This window comes from Mixophyes fleayi, chromosome 4, assembly GCF_038048845.1.
Source record: "Mixophyes fleayi isolate aMixFle1 chromosome 4, aMixFle1.hap1, whole genome shotgun sequence".
NCBI classification, from domain to species: Eukaryota; Metazoa; Chordata; class Amphibia; order Anura; family Limnodynastidae; genus Mixophyes; species Mixophyes fleayi.
The window spans coordinates 182,503,500-182,519,143 of NC_134405.1; the positions used below are offsets into that span (position 1 = coordinate 182,503,500).

Below are 15,644 nucleotides of genomic sequence, written 5' to 3' on the forward strand. Positions count from 1 at the left end.
GGGCATAGTTATTTCCCCATTATTCCCAAGTGTTTAAAAAGTTATAAAAAAAAAATACAAAAAAATAATTTAAAAAAAAATTAATTACAACAAAATTTGCAAAACCAATCCTGCAGTATAAGCCCATTGGTACTGCAATATTACCAAGTTCACTGATTCAGCAGTATAAGTCCAGTGGTACTGCTATTACAAAGTTCACTGATTCAGCAGTGTATAAGTCCAGTGGTACTGCTATTACAAAGTTCACTGATTCAGCAGTATAAGTCCAGTGCTACTCTCCTGTGCCGCATATAATTTTTAAAGGCTTTGCCGAGTGTGTGTGGCTTAGGGGTACGCTCTCTTGTGCTACATATAATGGAAAGCCAAAATTTGGAGGATAAAGTAGGGAAAGATCAAGACCCACTTCCTCCTAATGCTGAAGCTGCTGCCACTAGTCATGACATAGACGATGAAATGCCATCAACGTTGTCTGGCAAGCCCGATGCCCAATCTCCTAGTACAGGGCATGTAAAATCCAAAAAGCCCAAGTTCTCAAAAAATAGCAAAAAGAGAAACTTAAAATCATCTGAGGAGAAACGTAAAGTTGGCAATATGCCATTTACGACACGTACTGGCAAGGAACGGCTTAGGCCCTGGCCCGTGTTCATGACTAGTGGTCCAGCTTCACCCAAGGATCTAAGCCCTCCTCCTCCCCCCCTACAAAAAATTTAAGAGAGTTATGCTGTCAGCAACAACAACAAAACAGCAAAGAACTCTGCCTTCTAAACAGATGACATCACAAATCCCCAAGGCGAGTCCAAGGGTGTTGTTGGTTGTGAACCCTGACCTTCCCATCACAGTACGGGAAGAGGTGACTCCATCCAGCATTTGCAGCACACCCTCTGCATATGCTGGAAGGGAAGGATCACCCACAGTCCAGTTACAGATTTGGCTAATGAAGGTGTGAATGTTGTACACCGGGAGGAGGATATTGATGTAGCTGGCGCTGAGGAGGATGTTGATGATTATGATGCAGACAGATACCAAATTGCCTTTCTCAATTTCTATTTATATTCTAGATTATATAACGGCTGAATAGTTTTCTGTTTTACTCCTAGTGGAGAGGGGATCTGATGCAGACAGATACCAAACTGCCTTTGTCCATTTCTTTGTATATTTGAATTTTTAGTTCTACAGTCTATGCAGGCTGCTTTATTTATATTCAACTACAAGTGTAGGACGGGGGGGGGGGGGGGGGCATAGATAGCCACCAAAGTAACGTGGTCCATTTAATTACACTTTCTAGCTCCACAGTCTGTGCAGCCTGCTTTTTTTATCTTCAAAGTATTTATATTTACAAGCCTTGCAATCTAAATTAACTAGAGGTAGTGATGTGGTAGAACTCCAAAAGGCAGTTTGGAAGCCCCTGTACAAACTGGCTCTATTTTTTAACTGAGTTGTCCTCCCTCCAGTGTGTACTCGGAAAGAGTTTTTAGTGCTGCGGGGAACCTGGTCAGTGAGCGGCGAAGGAGGTTGCTTCCTCACAACGTTGAAAAAATGATGTTTATAAAAATGAATAATCAATTCCTCAATGAAGTACAGCACTGCCCTCAAGACAGTACAGAGGGACCTGTGGTTGTGGAGTCCAGCGGGGACAAATTGATAATGTGTGAGGAGGAGGAAGTACACAGTGTAGGGGGAGAGGAATCAGAGGTTGAGGATGAGGACGACATCTTTCCTCAGTAGAGCCTGTTTAGTTTGTACAGGGAGAGATGAATTGTTTTATTGGTGTGGGGGCCCAAACAAACCAATCATTTCAGCCAAAGTTGTTTGGTAGGCCCTGTCGCTGAAATGATTGGTTTGTTAAAGTGTGCATGTCCTATTTCAACAACATAAGGGTGGGTGGGAGGGCCCAAGGACAATTCCATCTTGGAACTTTTTTTTTTGCATTATATGACCAATCAACAGTCGTTTGCCATGTTCAAAAAGTAAAACCAAATTTAAACAAATTCAAGAAATTAAACCAAAAGTAAAATGCCCTGTCATAATTTAAAACAAGAGGGATTGACTGTATTGTTGTTTATATTTTATAAACACTACACTTGAAAGCTTGAGTCTTTCAATGAAAAAGTAACTCTCCATTGCACGAATATTTGCAACAGGGACAATTTTAGGGTTAAGAAAGTCAACAAATAACACTTCGACGCTGTCTGTCTTCATAAACACTACACTTGGAAGTTGGAGGAGGTATTGTGGCCCCTGCACCAAATTTACTACCGGGGCCACTCCACTGTGCAGTCCATATTTAGGTGTATCAGATATTAAACAACGGTGACAGTTGATGCCCAATTTTTTAATTATATTGTTGGCACTGTAAAAAATTGTGTTCCGGGCACACCCCACTACGCAGGCCATACCCTTTTTTGGTGGAATTCTGACCTGTGGAGGGTTTTTTAATTATATTGTGGCCTCGGTACCAAATTGTGTACTGGGGCCACCACACTACGCAGTCAAGAAAGATAGATGCGTATCATAGATAAAGTAAATTCAGTGTTGTGTGGCAAATCGAAAAATATTCAAAATGCACTGTCATTATCAAAAACAAGAGGTTTTGACACGCTGAAACTCCAACATGTATATGATGGAGAGGATGGAAGAGCAGCCGTATGTGCAGTGTAATGCAGACCTGTTGAAGGTTTTCTATATATTATATTGTGGTGGCCAGTGGCCAGTCCTCTACGCAGTCCAGATACTATTTTTGGGTGTAATTCAGACCTGTTGAAGGTTTTCTATATATTTTTTATTGTGGTGCCCAGTGCCCACTCCTCTACGCAATCCAGAAAGATACCTCGTTGCAACGTTTTGTACTAAAAAAAATATTGTGAGGTGTTAGGTGTTCAGAATAGCCTTTAAATTAGTGGAAATGATTGTTATTGAATGTTATTGAGGAGTCAAAATAAGCCCAAAAACTTGATTTTTACACTTTTTAGTTTTTTTTCAAAAAAAATCCGAATCCAAAACCTTAAATCCGAACCAAAACCTTTCGGCAGGTGTTTTGCGAAACAAATCCGAACCCAAAACATCGCGAAAATCCGGATCCAAAACAGAAAACACGAGACCTCAAAAGTCGCCGGTGCACATCCCTAATTGAAATGTATTGCCAATAATAATGAATGGGAAAATTTCAGCGTGTTACAATTAATGTTTATGTGTTGGACACTTGTGAATAGCTGAGCAGGTACTGACCTACAACCTCATTAAAAGAATGGAGGCTGGTGGCTGAACAAAAAATACTAATGTGGAACATTTCAAATGTTCCCAGACTAGCAGGGCATGCTGGTGCTAGTAGTTCTACATGATCAGCATGTCCAATCAATGGCTCTTAGGGCTTGCTGAGGCTTGTAGTTCTTAAATTGTATTTAATTTGTTTCATTTTATTTTATTTTTTTACAACAATGCATTTCTATTGGCTTCTTTGCCGATCCAAATGCATTATCCATTAACATGAGGAGAAAATCTCACTGTTTGAAACCATTGAGATTATCTTTGGAGATTTCCATTTTGTAAATTGCCTCTTAATAGATTTCCCCTGTTCTACATTTCATAATGCAGAAATCAATAATTTATGTGATTGTGAGATATATGTTAATTGTTTTTTTTTAGTTTTTTTTTGAGATTTAAAAAAGTGGAGATTTACATGGCGATTTTGCCTTTAGTAGAATAAGTGAACTGCATATCACCATGTAAATCACTAAAAAATAGATTTGGTCAAAATCATCCTTTAATTGATCCCCTCCTTAAAGTTTCATTGTGAACGGTACATGATCCCCATACAGCACAGAGCAGCGATGTAAGACCCCAGTCAGCATGTGCTGCTGAACAGACAGAGAAGGACATTTCTGCCTATGTTTCTAAGTTGCTGAATAGATTGATAAAAAAAAATAAAAAAATGTTGAAATGTTATAAGTGAATAAATAACTATAGTAGGACCAGGTATTTTACAGACATAGTATGTTCGGGGTTTTTAAGGCTCAAACAAGGCATTTATATAGTAGAAGTCGTTTAAAAAAACTTGTTAAAACATATTGTTGAAAAATATAAAAATATACCACTGCATTACAATATACCTGGACGTATAAATAGTACATTAGCGGCCAAGATAATAAATCATCAATTAATGCTTATTTTTACATTTCCATGGTCATTTCTGACTTTGTCTTTTAAAATCTACGTCATTGCTTTATCACCTAGGACACGGACTGCGTTTGAACTAAAGTTGCAAAGAACAAGTAAATCTACAGACTTGCGTATTCCAGTCTCAGTATGTACAATGTTTAACGTTTTGGTGGATGCCAAAAAGCAGTGCACTAAGCTCTGTGTTCTCAATGGTGGGCAAGAGGTAAGTGGATTTTATCACTGTGCTGCATTGGTAAACTTATTGCCATTGTCTAACCTTCTCTGTCTTTAATGCTTCACTAAAAAAGGTTAATTCTATTGAGGTCAGTTTATTCTCAAAAGTAGAAGAAGACACCACTCTGGAATTAAGTTACGTATTAAATTGTTTATTACCCTTTTCTCTGTAGCACTCCAAATAATAAATGGTTGAGCTTCAACCAGTAAGTCCACTGCTTTATTAGTTTCTAAAGTGGTATTGGTTTGCTAATACCACTTTAGAGTCAGTAATGAGGTGATCATAAAGTTCAAATCCTACTAATATTATTATCAGAGGTGCACACATCACACAGCAACAGGTGCAAGTTAAGCAGGAACACAACAAACAGACACCTTTAGTGATGATAGAAGCCTGGATATTAAGGCCTAGGTAACAGAACTAGATCTACCATTGGTTTTACAGAGCTTTAACCCAGGATAATCTTAGTTACTGGTAAATCAACTTAGACTGGGCTGTCATGCATTATCAAGGACATAGTCCTGTCCAATTATGTTAAGGAGGAGCGGTGCGATTAGACTCCATGAGGACTTTAACTCTTTCTCAAATGCGACAGATCTCCATGCTGTCACAAATACCATAAACAAGCCATACATTTTAAGTATGCATGAAAGTCTAACAGTTAAACATTGTTATAATAATTTGGCCCTGAATGTTGTTTGCTTTGTAGGTTGTACTGAAGTGTTTTTCATCTCCATTTTCTCATACAGTATTTTTTTTCACATCTGTAGGGTTTCCAGAAACCAACTGTGCATGTACATATATGTAAAATATGAATGCATTTGTCATTATTTTCTTATTCCCAGTCACAGTATGTTTTATTTTACTCATTTGTTATATGTTCTTTTTGTTTTCATGTGTCTCTCTTTTTCTGTGTCTGGGTCATTCCATTGCATCATTCAGTCTTCTAAGCAGTGGGTAAGTGCTTGCTTACACGGATATACATAAAGTTCTTTGTTTTGTTTGCAGTTGGAAACACATTTTATTTAATGAAATACATTTACATGCTGTGCAATGGCACAGCCAAAATTCAGTCTGTTGCTCCAGTTCTGGTTATAATAGAGTCCTTCTAAGGAGTAACAAAATACAAATAAAATCATAATAAATAATAGTAACGTAACATTGTGTTTGTTTGCCAATTGAGTCATTTCTGTTAAGTCTGATATTGTTACATTTGAAAAACAGATAATTGAGCCAATTAGTGCTGTTATTATAGACCTATATAAGACGATGAGGAAAACTTAGTGCATAATGGAGTTTAAATCAGTGATGCCCATGTATTTCCAGGATTTCTGTTATAACTATGTGTCAAAGGGCCAAAAGATGATGCAATCTGTCATAGTCTATGGAAGGTCAGGTACATAACATGGTTTGAGAGGCTGCCAGACACACTTCAAGGACCGAATGGCAGGCCATTTAACCTACAAGAGGGCCACACATTACTCTTATTCCCACAAAACAATACATTTAATCAAAGAAAGCGACACCTATCTGTACTAACATATCAGAAGGCACAGAGAATCGTCTGTTTCCCTTTTCTGCCAAAGTTTGTTGGAAACTCTTGTTGAATGTTTATCCCTAAATATAACAAAAGAACAATTACATATATTCCAGTATAGTCATTACCAGACCTACAATGTCATATAATCATTAAGCAGTATTGAACAGCCTATACACAGCCCAGACCTCACAATGTTTGTGATATGTTCTAAAATCTATATACCTATATACTGTCCCATCATGTTCTCTGCAAATAAGTATTACTACAGGTGAAGTCATATAAGAAATGAGGGTCTGGTACTGCAAATTCAGCACAAGCCCTAGGAAGTTCTGGCTATGCCACTACATCCATATAGTCATTAGAAATCTTTTGGGATTAAAAAATAATTCACAATCATGTACCTACCTCATACAAGATACAACATCATTATAATACATTGAAAATTTCATAGAACAGATTTTATAGAATAGTTTTTAATGCATGGATTACATACATTAAACACAGTAACAATGTATGTTGTTGATGAGGTTTGATCCAGAACGCTTGATTGAATTGTGGGATTTGACATAATCCCATGTCTGCATAATTCAAATGGTCAAGATTTCCATATGTGTTTTCTCATTGACAATAAGAAAGGTTAAAATCATGATACTCATTGCAGTGGCAAACTAAGAAATTATCCCAGACTAAATGGACAGTGGAATTAAATTCTTTAATTCCACTAAGTCTTTTTATTTATCTTTTATTTAATGTTGTTTTTTATGAACAATGGCTATTATTGCTTTATATTCCACAAACTAGACAAATTCATGAGGTTTCACTTTGACAGCTATTTTAACCTTTGCATGTTTTTATTATTATTAAAATGTATATTTTAAGTGGCCAAGCGTCTGGATTTTAATCAAGCTCTTGTATTTTTTGACAAGTATTTTGGGCCTGATTCATTATGGAAAGTAAGGCAAAAAAATGAGTAAGTTATCTCCTGTAACCATGTTACAATACAAGGGGTGCAAATTAGTTAATTATTTTGCACGTAAGATAAATACTGACTGTTTTTTCATGTAGCACACAAATACTTGCTGGCTTTGTTTTTACACTGAAATTTAAAGCTGATCTAGGACATGCCTTACCCAAACTAAAAATCTGCCATTACATTTTAAATTTACCTCCCCCCTCCAATGCAACATGGTTTTGCCAAGGTGCAAAGTTACTCATTATGTTTGACTTAATGAATCAAGCCCTTTGTGTTTGGACAGGAAAATGTAAACAAACTGCTCCTATTTTTTTGTTCTGGCGAACCTGTCTAATTATCTGCTATTGGCTGTCCAGTATTGGTCAGCGCTGTCTTAATTAACATGAGCACTTTGTACATTAATATTCATTCATTATTCAGTGCTTGCATCATTGAAATATTTTACTTGTTCACTATTATATTAGTATTAGTGAGCAGGGTATGTTCTCATTCTGTTTAAGATGCCAAAGTTGGAGGAGAAAAGGAGACCACCCGCAGATTAGTTTCTTAAGGGCAGGAGAGTCAGCGCTTATACTACAGTGTAGGGCAACTTTGTCTACAATTTGTCTATAGCTGCAAAAAATAAAGAAAACTTATATAATGATTTAATGAAGGGGACAGGTCTTCTTTAAGTGATGATGTATTTTTTTCTTGAAAGTAATTGTTTCCCATTGTTTTTTTCAAAAGACATTAGAATTTGTTTCTTGTATATATATTTCTGCAAGTGGCTTGCTTGAAAGACAAGAAATTGCAATAGAATCTAATTGATGAGCTTCTGTATCTTCTCAAGCCATGTGTTTATTATATATTTTGAGACTAGCTTGAACAAAACAATAATTTATTTTTTTTTACAAAACTGTAAAAGATAAGGATTGGATATTCTATTTTGTAAGCTTGTTAATTTGCCATTCATGCTAGTTTGTTGTTGAAAGTTATATTGTATATTTGAACATATTGTGAAAAATACAACGCTTAGTTTGCAGAATGATAAAATGCCTTTCTTAGGTGGATAAATAGAAGCTAATTTCTTTCTAAAACACATTTAGGTGAACTTATGAATGCAAGTTGCCAGACATGCAATGTTGTATTAATTGAATCTTTTTCTAGTCTTTTTGCTTTTCCATCTCTTTAGAAAATTGCATGGCTACCTTAATTGTAGGAGACACAAAAAGTATCCTTCACATTCCTTCTCTTGAATGCGAATGGAAAATCAATTCATCTAAATAATAACCCCATTAGCTGCTTAACTCTGCGTTGAACATGGGAAAATGTTCCACATAGAATGAGAGAGTGTTGATTGGATGGATCATTTTCAAGGTTTTGTTCTTCTAATGTTCACAATAATACTTCATGTTTGTTGAAAATAAAACTGTATTTTTCCTGTTTATTAAGTTGCTGATACAATACTACATTATTTATATATTCTAAATACAGCAACAGTACCATTCCAAAATAGATGACTTAATTGAGGAAACGGTTACAGAAATCATATCACTCCTGGTTTCTAAGGTAAATATTGCTTTTATATTCTCTGTTTAGTAATATTATTTATTTTCTATTTTTTCTTTTTTAAACATATTTTATTTTGAAGAGTCAAACGATACAATACATTTGGAGTCAGATATAGCAATGCTGCATAACATTTCAACAATACAAGATATATAGTATGTATATACTATAGTATATAGTAGAAAAAAAGAAAGCGAAGAAAGAAAAAAACATGTTTTTAACATTGTGTGATTCAATTAACAATAGTGTCCCAATGAATACTTAGAGAACAATTTACTTTAACGTGCAACTGTCCCCTGCACACAGTAGAGGCAGCAATTTTGTAGACTGAACCAATATTAATGACAATGCAGACAATTTACTAGAAATAAGTACATTATGAATATCTGCCCGTGAAGTGCCTCAGTGAAGTCATTGTTTTCTAGTGATTAATACAATCCATTCTCAATAATGTTTGTGCCACAAAATGTCTACCTCCACTGTGGTAAGTTGATGGGTGCACTAAAAAATAATTGTAGTACATAGCAGAGGTGTAGACAACAATGTTTAACTCTTCAGATGTTATGAAACTACCCAGTCCTACATGCCTGATGTTAGCAACAGTAATTTTAAATCAAAACATACTGTTAGATTTTATACACAATTGGGTCTGAGTCATTAAGGAGAGTAAGACAAAAAAAAGGAGTAAATTTGATCCAGGACAAACCATGTTACAATTCAAGGGGTGCAAATTGGCTTATTATTTTGCATGTAAGGAAAATGCTGGCTGTTTTTTCATGAAGCCCACAATACTTAATAGCTTTATTTAAACACTAAAATTTAAAGTTGATCGAGGACATGCCCTACCCCAACTATAAATCTGTCCCCACTTTTCAAATCCTAGGAAAGAATGATCTTTGAACAAACTGTATGTGTGTGAAAATGTATATTGAAACAACTAAACTAATCTTTAAATCTTACCATTGATTCTAATTGATGTTTGGGAGCTGGTGTGATTTGTATAATGTATTTGTTAAACTAATTTACTGAGTAATTGACAATTCAGCTATTCACTACACATTATTATCCTATGCATATCAGCTCATCTATCTAATGTATTTGCTGAAAGTTTATTTCAGTGCTAGAAGGTGTTCTGTCAAAGTTGGCAAGATATGATGAAGGCACATTCTTTTCATCTATACTTTCTTTCACTGTAAGTATATTTATACAATTCTAATTATAATATACGCATAACATGTTTAATAGATTTAAATAGAATGAGTGGTATCGTCATGCAGTTAATTGCACAACTTCTAAGTTTTATTGAGATTGATTCACTGATTTGTTTATTTTTTGACTACTTGCTTTAGATTCACACTACTGAAATTGCAATAATGTAGAATCATATTTGATGTGTTGTAGAAGACTGGTCATTAATGATTCATTATCCTTAAGCGTTTGTTTAATAGCTAAAATCAATGTTTCCCAGGAGTAAATGTGTGTAATATCCACTGTAATTCAGTATTTTTTTGTTTTGTCTTTAGGATTGTTGTTCTTTGTACTCCATATACTAAGCGGCCACCAGGATAATTTATTATTAAATATCATGAAGTTACAACCAGGACAATTAATATGTTTTTAATCGCTAAATATAACTGACCTTAGAACAATCAATAATACACACCTAGGGGTATATTTACTAAACTGCAGGTTTGAAATAGTGGAGATGTTGCTTATAGCAACCAATCAGATTCTAGCTTTCATTTATTTATTGCATTCTACAAAATGACAGCTAGAATCTGATTGGTTGGTATAGGCAACATCTATATTTTTCAAACACGCAGTTTTGTAACTATACCCACTAGTTACTTGTAAACCCTATATAAATCAACTAGGTTTTGATAATAACATGTAAAGAACAGTGACAATGCTTTAGCTCAACAACTAGAGAAAATACCTAATGAAGACCTAATAAGGCTCTCAGTCATCTAACCTTATAACAAGTGAAGTATAAATGAGTTTGTTGCTTGAATAATTATTTAAAAAATCTTTCAAGGCAAGGAGTAATATTGTAGACAAAATTTCTATACTGCACCTAGATAGCCCTTCTGAACATTCAGATCAAAAGATGGTAGCGCAAATACGAGTTCACAACAATGATTGTAGTCAGAGGCGTCCACTAATAACATTGATAGGGACAGAATTTCAAATTTTTTAGAAGTATAAACCCACCCGGTCTCAGAGCACTGGCTGGCAAATTTTAGCCCGGGTGGGTGAGGCTTGGCTCAGTAGCCTATTAGGAACATTTAAAAGGAAAACAAAATTCAGGTAGCCTTTTGACTCAGCCAAATGTAGCCCAGTATGGGACAGACCTGGGGGGCAGATGCCCACTTGCGATGCCCATCCAGCATCTGGTGTTGGACATTATAATAAGGGGATTCAAATGGAATTCAGTTATTACTCCAAAGGAATTTCTTTGTCTGATCAGAAACTCCATTAAGAAATAAGGAGATGGAAGTGTTAAATGGAATTCTGCAAGTTTTATTGGAGATCAATGCAATTTCTCAAATGTCCTCAGAACAAGAAGGCAGAGGACTTTTATTCCTGAGTGGTCCTTGTACAGAAAGCTTCAGGATTCAACAAGTTTGCACATGCAAAATATTTGTCGAATGGAGTCGGTGAAGTCCATTTTTAGAGCCATCAGCAAGCAACATTTTCAGGGTACATGCCTACCTATTTGGCTTGTAACATTTCCAATTTACCAGTTACCTTGGTTGCAGAATAAAAAAAATAAGGGGGGGGGGGGAGTAAAGATATGACCATATTTGGATGACGTTCTTGTAGTGGGCGGATCAAAAAAGACAGTCATCCTCAGAGAAGCCCGGTAATAAGTGTTTTACAGCAACATGAATGGGTGATGAACAAGAAAACTATATCACTACCAGTTGATGTTGAAATGATAAATCTGGTAAAGCAAGTACAGATTCATTATCTAACAATGCTAATGAAAGGGCTGTAGCTGTTATGAATGTTTTCCTCAGCAATAGGAGTAGCCCTTTGAGAAAGTTGGCACATGAGGGATCTCCAACTGGAGCTCTTGAGAAGTGGGCTAATAAAGTGCTCATTGGACCTATGCCCAAAATTAGAGGCAAGGGAAATGTCACTTTTTAGAGCCAGAGTGGTTAATATGTGCAACTTACGTACAACAATAGTTTGGAAAGCAATCCACTTTTTCTAGTATCAACTGCAAGGAAGACATCGAAGAGTGTTCTCAAACAACAGAATCCTGGTGGCCTTCATTAATCATCACGGAGGAACCAGAAGCAAAGCAATGGTGGATGAGATAGCAAAAATTATGCTTTGGGTAGAAAAGAATGTAAAGGCAATATCAGCATTACGTGTAAGAGGCAAGCAGAACATAATACCCGTCTACCTCAGTCGCACACAAATAAAACCATCTTACATGGAATCTTTCCTGACTATATATTCAGATAGAGTGTTAGTAAGAGACAATCCTGCTTTTCTAATAAAAGTATTATCTACATTCGACATCAGTCAAAAAGTAATGCAATAAGCATGCATGTGCAGGGAAGCCCCTTTGGGGGGCCTATTCCGATCTGACTCAGGGATTAAATTGGAAGACGTCTTTGCCACACTTACCCTCCGGCCACTCTTAAAAGGCTTACCGTGTTCTGCCGGCCCTGGATACCAGATTCCTTTCTATAAAATAAAGATGAAAAGAAAACAAACTTCGTTTTCTCGATATGGTTAGAGCCATTTCTATATTCTTTTCTAGAACACAGGAGTTCAGAAAAACAGGACAACTATTTGTGATAACGGTAGCAGGATGGACATCCTTCCATATGTTATCAAGTCTTTATCAACTTGATGTTTTGTGATCGGGAGATTCTCAATTGGGCAGACATGTATTTCTTAAGTACATCCCATTGTAAAGGCTGCCATGGTGGAGTGATGGGAAAAAATGTGAATTATCTTACCATTAATTACATGTCCCCAAAGTACTCCATGACAGCCTTGGATATTCTCACACAGGTTATATTATATGCTTTATATATGATCCAGTGGACAGCTTGGGAATACTCAAAAGAAAGGAGGAGCTGGCTTAAAAACGCCCCTTCAGAGAGAGTATATGTTTGATCTGTCTCTAGCTAAACAAAAACAAAACGGAAGCTAACCCCTGTAAATGATGTAATCAATATAATGGCCATTCCAATTTATGTAAAAGTTTAAATGGGCTATTTCTGCAAATATGTGGATCTAGTCCTACTACGACATAATGAGGTTGGCTACAGAAGGCGATAATTTGGCTCCTATGGAGGGGCTACATGTTTGCAGTTAGTACACACCACCAAAAGTAAAAGTTGCATGCCAGCAGTAATTGCATAGCTTTGAACAAGATTTTTTTTCATTATTATATTATTTTCTGTTTTTTTCTGTTTTTAGTCCTGTGGAAAAAGAACTGTAGCTGCCTAAATGGCACTATATAGTTTTAAGGGCTAAATTTTGAGAAATGGAGGATGTGAGGAAATTAACGTGTAACACAAATGTGTTCCATTTGGTCCAAAACTTGTTTAGCAGCTCTGACATAACCTTGTGAACTAATACCAGTGTTTGTAGATTGTTGACTGTCACACAGCCCTTCACTTAAAGTGCTGATGCAGGCTGACATTGTCCCTCAGATGTAATAGTCAACTTGTAGACTTTCAGGCTATAATGAAAGGTAGATGTAATATGAAATTTGACCTGTAAAGGTTCTGTGTTTCTATAAGATATAACTGCCAAAGAAATACTCAAGGAAATAAAAGGCTGCAAATCTGTATATTAAGAAATGTAATGTGTAATAATTTTAATATCAAATCTATTGTGTGTTAATTAGATATTGAGTGTAACTGCTTTCAGCAAGTGAGTTCGACCAAACTGACAGAAATTTCAGTCAATGGCTTACCACATGGGTTGGGTACGCTTTAACGATGATCAGAAATCCGACAATAAGGAGGGCTACAAATAAAATCCGAATTTACCAAAAACCGATTGCAATATACACAGCTTACCTGAAAACCGACTCTGCAGATCTCCGATGGCACCAGCATGCTGACAGCAACTCATTCGGAATTGACAGCTCTCCGGCAGCTTTCCTTATCAGATTTGTGGACACCCATCTAATGAATACTTATGTGTTGAAGAAAATGTGTCATATTATTTTAAGAATATATTGATTCTTTGTATATGCTGATTTATAATGTGCTCGCTATTTTGCATATCACACCCTTATAGTGACGTGGTATTTTGTATAAGCTTTATTATTATTGAAACTGTATATGTACAGAACTATCGGTGCAATGCACAAGTGGCTCTGTGTACCAAATGAAATGTCAAAGTTGGCTTATTTGTGTAGAATCTTTGGGTCAACATTCCTCCTTATTGAAGATGTGATATTTTTTAGGATTTGAAGAAAAATGTCAAACAAAACAGCAAGCATATAGTGTACTATAATTAGGTTACTTTTAATTGCCAATCAGTAACCATAATACATGTGCATTCACAAGAATAAATTCAGATAATCTGGTATAAAAGAACCTGAGGATGGTGTAAGTCAAAGAAGATTAGAAAGTCTGAAGATCCAAAAGGCCAAGTCAGGAAAGCAACAGTAGTGAAAATGAAGGAATAGTAGATAGTGTCCCAAAATGGCAGTACCTATGCATATTGTCCAGTTTGTAAGATTATGGACTTCATGAGGGGAATAAATAATCTGATAACAATGGAGGCTTATGTAGCAAATGTATACCACATAATAATATGCGCCAATGGACCGAATGTCGTAACCAAGTATGTGCCAAAAAAATGATTTAATGTTTTAATCCAGGTACTGGGCTGCCCGGTCTAACAAGGGATGTCTTTGGCCTAAAAAGGGTGGCCCCAGCAGTGAACAGGCAATGACAGGCAGCAAAACAAGTTGTGAGGCAAATGCATTATAATTTGCTCCCACACTGCATCAGTGCATAGTGTAGGCCGCAGAGCATTTGGTTTCGCAAGTGAATTGAGGAAATTCTCATCTCTCGAGACTACAAGGTAAATCTTCACTGCTTTCGCTCTGCAGAAATCACACCAGCAGCACAGGTATAGGGTTGAATTAATTTGGTGGGGCAAGTCTGATATGGGGAGGATCAATACAGCAGGGGAATAATACAGGGGGTCAGATTTGGAGGAGTATCAATGCAGGGGGCATGATATGACAGAAGTTCAATACAGTGGTGGTGACATGATTTGGCGAGACTCAATCCAAATGGACCATGATATGGGGGAGCATCCATACAGGGGGGCATCATATGAGGTAAAGTTAGAGGGGTAGTTGCATGATTTTAGAGAAATCAATATAGGGTGATCCATGCCATGAGGATAATCCATATCGATGCCATGCTATGGGAGAGAATCAATATGGGGCATAATTGTCACAGGAGGTGTATTGGGGTGGGGGGTGCATAATGTCTGACAAGGGGAGTATTCCTGTCATCTGTATTGTATATAGGTCCCTAGATTGCTTTCTGTATTGTATATAGGTCCCTAGAATGCTCTGTCTTTTATGTAGGTCCCCAGAATGTTTTCTGTTTTGGATGGAGGTCACTAGGATGCTCTTGTATTGTGTGGTAGTCAATAGGATACTCTCTGAATTATATGGTTGTCACTAGCATGCTCTTTGTATTGTATGGTAGTTACCAGAATGCTTTCTATATAGTATAGTAGCCACAAAGACACCCTCTGTATTATATGGTAGTCACTAGAATGCTTCCTGTATTGTATGTTGGTCATAAGGATGCACTCTTTATTGTAGTTACTAGGATACTTTCTGTACAGTAAGGGGTCACTAGAATGCTCTTTGTATTATATGGCAGTCACTAGGATGCTCTCTGTATTGCATGGTAGTAACTGGGATGGTCTCTGTATTGTACGGTGGTTATTAGGATGCTCCCTGTATTAGGTGTGTGTGTGTATGTGTGTATATATATATATATATATATATATATATATATATATATATAGAATCATTATGATGCTGTCTGCATTGTATGGACATCACTTGGATGCTTTCTGTTTGTTGTTTACACGGATGTACTCGTATATCGATTACTAGAATGCTTTCTGTTGTATATTGTGAGGGTACCACCCTTAGCTGGGATGGCAGTTACCCTCTGTGG

General features: G+C 36.4%; 1 protein-coding gene across 5 annotated transcripts in view; it reads left to right on the top strand.

Moving 5' to 3' along the window:
* Positions 1-15,644, top strand: part of CADPS2 (calcium dependent secretion activator 2) — a 367,836-nt gene that overhangs the window by 284,287 nt on the left and 67,905 nt on the right. For 3 of the 5 annotated variants that reach the window (XM_075208940.1, XM_075208942.1, XM_075208943.1), the window contains 4 exons: positions 4,231-4,378; positions 5,333-5,347; positions 8,377-8,451; positions 9,560-9,643. In XM_075208940.1, coding sequence (XP_075065041.1) covers positions 4,231-4,378; positions 5,333-5,347; positions 8,377-8,451; positions 9,560-9,643 — 322 coding nt within the window. The remainder of the gene's footprint in view (positions 1-4,230; positions 4,379-5,332; positions 5,348-8,376; positions 8,452-9,559; positions 9,644-15,644) is intronic. The other 2 variants (XM_075208941.1, XM_075208944.1) reach the window with 1 other exon arrangement.